The sequence below is a fragment of the Drosophila guanche genome, unplaced genomic scaffold (genome assembly GCF_900245975.1).
Source record: "Drosophila guanche unplaced genomic scaffold, DGUA_6, whole genome shotgun sequence".
In the NCBI taxonomy this organism is placed as follows: domain Eukaryota; kingdom Metazoa; phylum Arthropoda; class Insecta; order Diptera; family Drosophilidae; genus Drosophila; species Drosophila guanche.
Genome location: NW_022995756.1, coordinates 1,740,421 through 1,746,852, shown reverse-complemented (window position 1 = coordinate 1,746,852; position 6,432 = coordinate 1,740,421). Strand labels below are relative to the sequence as shown.

The window sequence follows — 6,432 nt, the reverse complement described above, 5'->3', positions numbered from 1 at the left end:
GTGTACGAAATGATTTCGGAGAGTTTCCGTGTTACTCGATCACTGAAACTTTGTACTGTCTAGAAACAAAGCATTTATATCTACATATGTGCATACAGAGTAAATTAAACCTGCAGATATGTATGTGCATGCATATGTACATACATACTTACAACACTTAACTCGTATCCCTCTTCAGCATCCTCTAAAGACCTTCATTTCGAAATGTACATATGTATGTAGGCATATGTATGTATGTATATATGTATGTACATATTTATGTATGTAGATAGCTTCCCCCGGCTGCTGCAACTGATGCGCGGCCTAGAGAATAGGAAGCCACCTCACATTTACTTGGACTGCTCAACCCTATACCATTTCTATTTATTGAAAACGCCAAGGCTCATCATTCAAAGAGCTTAAGATAATATAAAAAAATACATATGTACGTAGCATGTGTGTTTATGAGTAGATAGGGTCATAATAACGTTTATTCCTTTTGGCAAAGGTTGAGTTGTGGCTGAGAGCGAAAGGAGGCACGGCATTTAATCTTTGATAATTGAAATGGAATTGCATGCATTGAACTGCGGAATTCTGTATAAAATCAAACCCCCCCCTTCTGCATAATAATATATTGCACTTTACATAATTTAGACGCATATGTATGTAAATACATATGTAAATCCATATGTACATTCATACCAGAATACCATTATTGAAACAACATATTTATTTAATTATATTTTTAAGTTGATACTCGGTATAAGTAGATTAATTTACGTATTGTTTTTTTTTATATTTATAGAAGGAGTATTTAATTTTAAAAATAAATATAACTGAAATACAACCTAAGAAAATGATTAGAAAGGTTTACGTTTAATATCACAAAAATATACATACAATGTAGGTATAACAACAGCGCAAATCAATGAAATGAGTTAAGTGAAGGCAGCAGGCAATACAAAATTGAAAATACAAATGTAATATATAATATCGACTACGTTCGCATATAAATACTATTGTTTTTTAGTTAGTTTGAGTATTCTGGATAGTATTTTTAACACTTTAGACATAATTATTCATGGAAATAAATTGTGTATGGGTTTGTAAATGGAGGATATATAAGCTTGAGCACTAAGCGCCTTAACCCATTGCAGCCGATAGCAGAGGCTCCCATGCTCGATTGGTCTCTATATAAAGAAGGGTACACTGCTCGGCTAAATCGTCACCGTCGTCCAGTATTGTTATTGGAAATAGATCGTTCTAAAATTTGACCAAAATTATGTAATTATTAATAGGGTTGTGGGACCCATTGATCCTACATACATTCTTGGCCTGCCACAACTGTTCCAGTAATCGCAAAAAGCATTGCATTTCCATGCTGCTGGCAAAAAAGATAACCAAATCATCGAGACTTTCCAAGGGCGCCTCTTGACACGAGAACTCCAGTATGCACCACCAGGTCTCGGTACGAGATGTTATCTTAATACCAGTCATGGCTTTAATTTCCCCACAAGTAAGTATTGCCAGACCAGAGTTCTTTCCATAGACACTACTCATTCGCTGTGATTTTCCAGGAGGGGACGAATTTTCCTTAGGTGTTTCCGGATCGTTTCCATTTTTCGTAGGCGTGGAGCTTAAAGAAGAGAAAGATCTTTGAGTGCCCCGAGTCGGCGTACTCATTGTAGAGCCCATCTGAAAACAATACATAAGCATTAAATTGTTCATATTGATAGCATACGATATTCAATATACGTACTAGGCTACCCGTTTCAAATACACTCAATAGCTCTTCTTCACATAAGAGTTGTTTGGTTTGTGGAACTACGTTAGTATCCACATGATGGTTGAGTGGCCTCAATGGTGACGAAAAATCTTCCCGCAAGGTTATCAAGTGATTTTCCGTAACGATCATAGTGCAGCCCAATGTTTTGTGTTTCTCTTGCGGTTTCAAATGCTAAAATCAAATCAGAATTTAACAGACTGTTTAAGGGTTTAATTTACTTGTATTATGACTTACTCCAGTAGCCGACTGTAGAAGGGCTTGCAGCCATTCGGACGCGACGTACTCATCTGGTGCGGCCATTTGCAGGAGTTCACCTTTTAACATAATCTCAAAGCAATGAGGCCGCTCGGACTTTAGTGTCCGTCGGGCACCTTGACATTCGGCAAGAGCCATGGCCCAACTGGGAAGATTCTGGGTGGAGTCATTAAACATATACAAGACGCCGGCTCTATAAAATTTAATAAAATTCGATTAATTTATCATTAAAAAGCTTAAAACTCCAACGGACTTCAATAAAAAGTATCCCGCTTGCCAGTGCACCCTGCTCGCAGCTGTCGTGGTTGCTGTTTCCTTAAGCCGTCGATGCATGAGGAACCCTCTAATGGATGGTCCCAGTGGCTCACCAGGTGAGTCTGCTCTGAATGAATCGACAGCTGGAACATTGACAACGGCATAGAATAGCCAGCGTTCATCCCGACCCACACAACTGTTGGCTCGAACAAAAGCCTGCAGCGGGGCCAAGTGCTCTAATGTCAGTTGACCCACAGCCGGTAGAGTGGCGCCGCTGCGTCTGGCACAAAGCTCCAAATTGGCAACAAGGGATCCGGCTGGATATGGTCCACCTGACAGTAAAACTTGCTGCATGTCCCGCATGCTGTTACTCAGAAGAACAGTATTGCCGAAGGGACCCATCTTGAATAATTTGAATTCCAATAATTATAGATAGAGATCACAATGAACTGAACCAAAAAATGCTTACCAAAATTACATCTAAGTCTTTGTAGGCCAAAACGAACTTGGCGCACAGGCTGTCCCGATCCAGATCTGCAACATATAGTGTCCTGTCAGTAAGTAAAACCAAGACTGGGGTCATAACGCCCTCGGTGCTGTAACCAGTATAGAGCTTGAACACCTTTAAAAGCTGATCCTTGGAATCTCGTAAATTCAGCAGACTTTTTCCATGAAACAATTCAATTGATATTTCTCCAATGCCAAGCTCAAAGCTGGATACACACTCTGGCGTATCCGTATCAAGGCTTACAGCCAGCTCTCGGCGAGGGGAGCTCGTTCCACACATTTCAATCTCCATTGCGATTTCCGCATTGAGGTCGTCTATTAGCTCATAGTTCTTGGGTCGAGCCCCCTTGACATAGAGCCTCTGTTCGTTTCGTAGTTTATCCGCGAAGAAATTGTTCTTCCGAATGGAGGATTCTAGTATTTTCTTTTGGGTGACATTTCGTAGGAATCGATTGATTAATGAGGTTTTGGCTGCAGGTGCTGGAGGTTTCAGAAGGTGAGCATAGTCCACATCGGTGTAGTCAATGATGAGCAGATCGCTGTCCATGGAACGCTTATCATTGGTCGTATCTGTGGTGGTTATTGTGAGTAAATCATCGTATTCCTCGCTTAGGATGGTGCTTTTTGAGTCGCGTCCGCTTCCGCCAGGACCCCCACAGCCACCCCCGGGAGCAGCCAGATAGCTGTTGGGGCTGTGAAGGCTACGACTGTGGAGCAGCTGCTGGTCGTAGTATCGAGTTGGTTGCATTGGCTGGCCATACTTCTTCAGAGGAGAGGACAGATGACGCGAATGGCTATCTGTATTATTAGCTTGTTGATTGATGTGGTGGCCGCTGCTGTTGTTGGTGGAACTTGTCGGTTCAGATAAGGTAGATGAAGAGTGATTTCTGTACAGCTTGCAGCTGGATGCCGCTTGCTGTTGTTGCGGCTTAGGCATTTTTAAAGCTGTTAAATAAATTAAACATTATAACATAAGATTATAAATTTGTTTACACTTTCTTACCAGCACAATCATCTACGGCTGCTTTTTCTTCTGGATTTTCAATTGGAGTTCCCACAGCACTTGTGCTTTCCTTAAGGCTGCGAAAGAAATTGCTAAACGTTTTGGCAATGGGTGCATCCATGAACGACTTCTTTAACTGAATAGCTGCTGGCTCGGCAATGGGTGTGTTTTGCTCTAGTAAACTGGCTACTCTGGAGTGCTGGTCTGTGTTGGAGAATTCTGGTTGCGGTTGCCCAGTCTCGTAGGACACACCAGTGTGCTCGAAGACTGTGCTTTCGCAGTTGATAATAAATTTGCTTCGGAATTCATTGGGAATGCTGCTTATGGCGGCTGTTTCCTTATCGAATTCCTCCTGACGTTGCAAAGTGTGCGAGGGTTTTGTCTCCGTGGGCGAGGCTTCCACGGAGCTGTCATCATTTTTGTGCCGAAGCTGCTCATCTACGTTGTGCACAAATTTCTTAACCGACTGTGTCTGCTTATTGCCATCGAGACTTTTGCTCAGGAATGGCTTGGGTTTGAGCGTTAGGGACTCCTGTGGACGATTTGCTTTCGTCTCCAGAGTGTGCTCCAGCTCTGGCACGCACTCTACCACCGCCTGAAGGTCCTCAGAGCCTTCGGGCACCCCTCGCTCTGGCAGGGGCATCGTGAAAATACTTTTCAATGATCCAAAGATCATTTTGCTGCTGTTGTCTAGTAGTTGATGCTTAATGTCGTGCACATTAAAGGTCTTGACACGGCCATTGAGATCTTGTTCCAGAATGATGTTCGTCTGACGTTTTGTTTTCTTAAGGCAGCTGGACTTTGGCTTTTTCTCCTTGTTCCAAACTGATTTCATTGCGGGACCGTCGACATCGCCAATATTGGGCTCCGAGTAGTAGCAGTTGTCACCTATTTGATAGAGATTATAGATATACGTTAACGACTAAGTTAAAGACTAGTCTTCTATTGCCTTACCAATTAAATTATTGTTTACATTACTCATGCCAATGCAATCACAAGAGCTGCTCTTGGCCTGCTCGTATTGCTTTCGATTCGAGTTGGAGTTCTTGTCCTGTTCATCCGAATCCAGGCTGGAGTTGGAGCTGCTGCAAACGCAATTATATAGGACAGGCTCTGCCTGTTTCTGTGCAGACGGGGTATATTCGAACACACCCGAAGCGTCGTACTGCAGGCCAACAGGCTCATTCGTATCGAACATGTCCGTGTTGACATAGTCTAGCACATCCGAGCAGGCATTTCTATACACCAAATGTCGCTTGCCACCTCTGCCACCACCAGCCATAGCATCTTCGCCATCATCATCGTCTCTGCCAGCTGCAGAGATCTCATTGGGTCCCTCGAAACGATCTCGTTCCGGGCACCAGGAATACCGGCCGGGTGCTCCGGCCACACCCGCAGAGTTCGCAAAGGTCAGCTTGCGGCCATTTTTGTACGTTATAAAGCCATGTTCTATGTGAATATTGTCGGTGCGAGTGTTTTTCAGAATATCCTCGTGAAAGGATACGCGCTTTTTCGGGGCTTTTGATGTGGATGAAGTCTTGTGAACCTTTCGCCTGTACACAATTTTCTCAGTGGTGTCAAAGGTCGAACAGTCACTAGTCATCATGGACTCAGCCGGTGCCACATTGGAGTTAGGGTCTATTGAAGGTAATTGTGGTGAAGTGACTTTAATGGGTCTCGAGCTCTCCTCATAGGAGCACATGGACTCCAGCATCACATCACTGTTCTCGGAATCGAGCAACTGCACCCCTGAATCGCTGGGCGTTGTGTCTTCCAGTGTGCTGTTGATGCTGGAGCTCATCTTGTCAACGGGGGACACTTTGTTCATGTTGTTATTGACTTTTGGTGGCTCCATTATATCCATTGTGATGGTTTTTAGAGTCGTCCCCGATTTAAATAGTTATGGTTGGAAAGGTCTGTCTGTAGTTCTAATTTTCGATTCCTCCTACAACGAAATTCCAAAGTGTGTGTATCTTTAGTTTCTTGCAATTAATCAATATCCACAAGTTGCACAATGCGCCGCAGCACTGCACAGGCGGACAACAAAGGTGATGAAGTCACCTCCCACCACCGTGTCACCGACCCACACGACACGGCGAAATATTGGCATGCAGATTTAAACACTTATCTTACCTTCACATTTGCTGCTCGCTCCCATGCTTACTTCAAGCGTGGTTCTCAATAATGGTGATTTATTTCATTCGATCCACTGCACTTGCTCTTATATTTATTATTTAAAAATTTCAAAAATCAATTTGGGACATCTAGCCAGTGTGACCGCGGAATTATCGGTAAGCCCTCAAAAATATACCAAAATATACCTTCTCTTTTTCAAAATACACCTTCAATATACCGTAATCTTAGATTATATTCCTCTACTTTTATGTTCTATCACTAACCAAATAGTATACTATAAAATAGTATACTATATATACTATTTGGTTAGTGGTTCTATTTAATATATATTATATACTATAATATTATTAGCTGGTTAGGAGTACAACTTTTTTTTTTTAATGTTTTCATATCTATATATATAAAAGAAAGTCGTATTTTGTAAAGCACTTATAACTAGAGAACGGCTGGACCGATTGCCATGGTTTTTGATTTGTTGGATTTGTTTCCGTCGCGAGTAGCAGAATACATC

At 42.4% G+C, this 6,432-nt stretch overlaps 1 protein-coding gene across 1 annotated transcript; it reads right to left on the bottom strand.

Annotated features, from left to right (window-relative positions):
* Positions 1 to 789: 789 nt before the first annotated feature.
* LOC117590069 lies at positions 790 to 6,062 on the bottom strand. Its single transcript, XM_034282399.1, has 9 exons — positions 5,919 to 6,062; positions 4,740 to 5,730; positions 3,786 to 4,673; positions 2,745 to 3,727; positions 2,274 to 2,677; positions 2,000 to 2,213; positions 1,739 to 1,936; positions 1,306 to 1,674; positions 790 to 1,242 (listed from the first exon to the last, which is right to left on the bottom strand). The coding sequence occupies exons 2-9, from the start codon at positions 5,647 to 5,649 to the stop codon at positions 1,123 to 1,125; spliced, it is 4,086 nt and encodes a 1,361-aa protein (XP_034138290.1). The 5' UTR covers positions 5,650 to 5,730; positions 5,919 to 6,062; the 3' UTR covers positions 790 to 1,122.
* Positions 6,063 to 6,432: the final 370 nt, after the last annotated feature.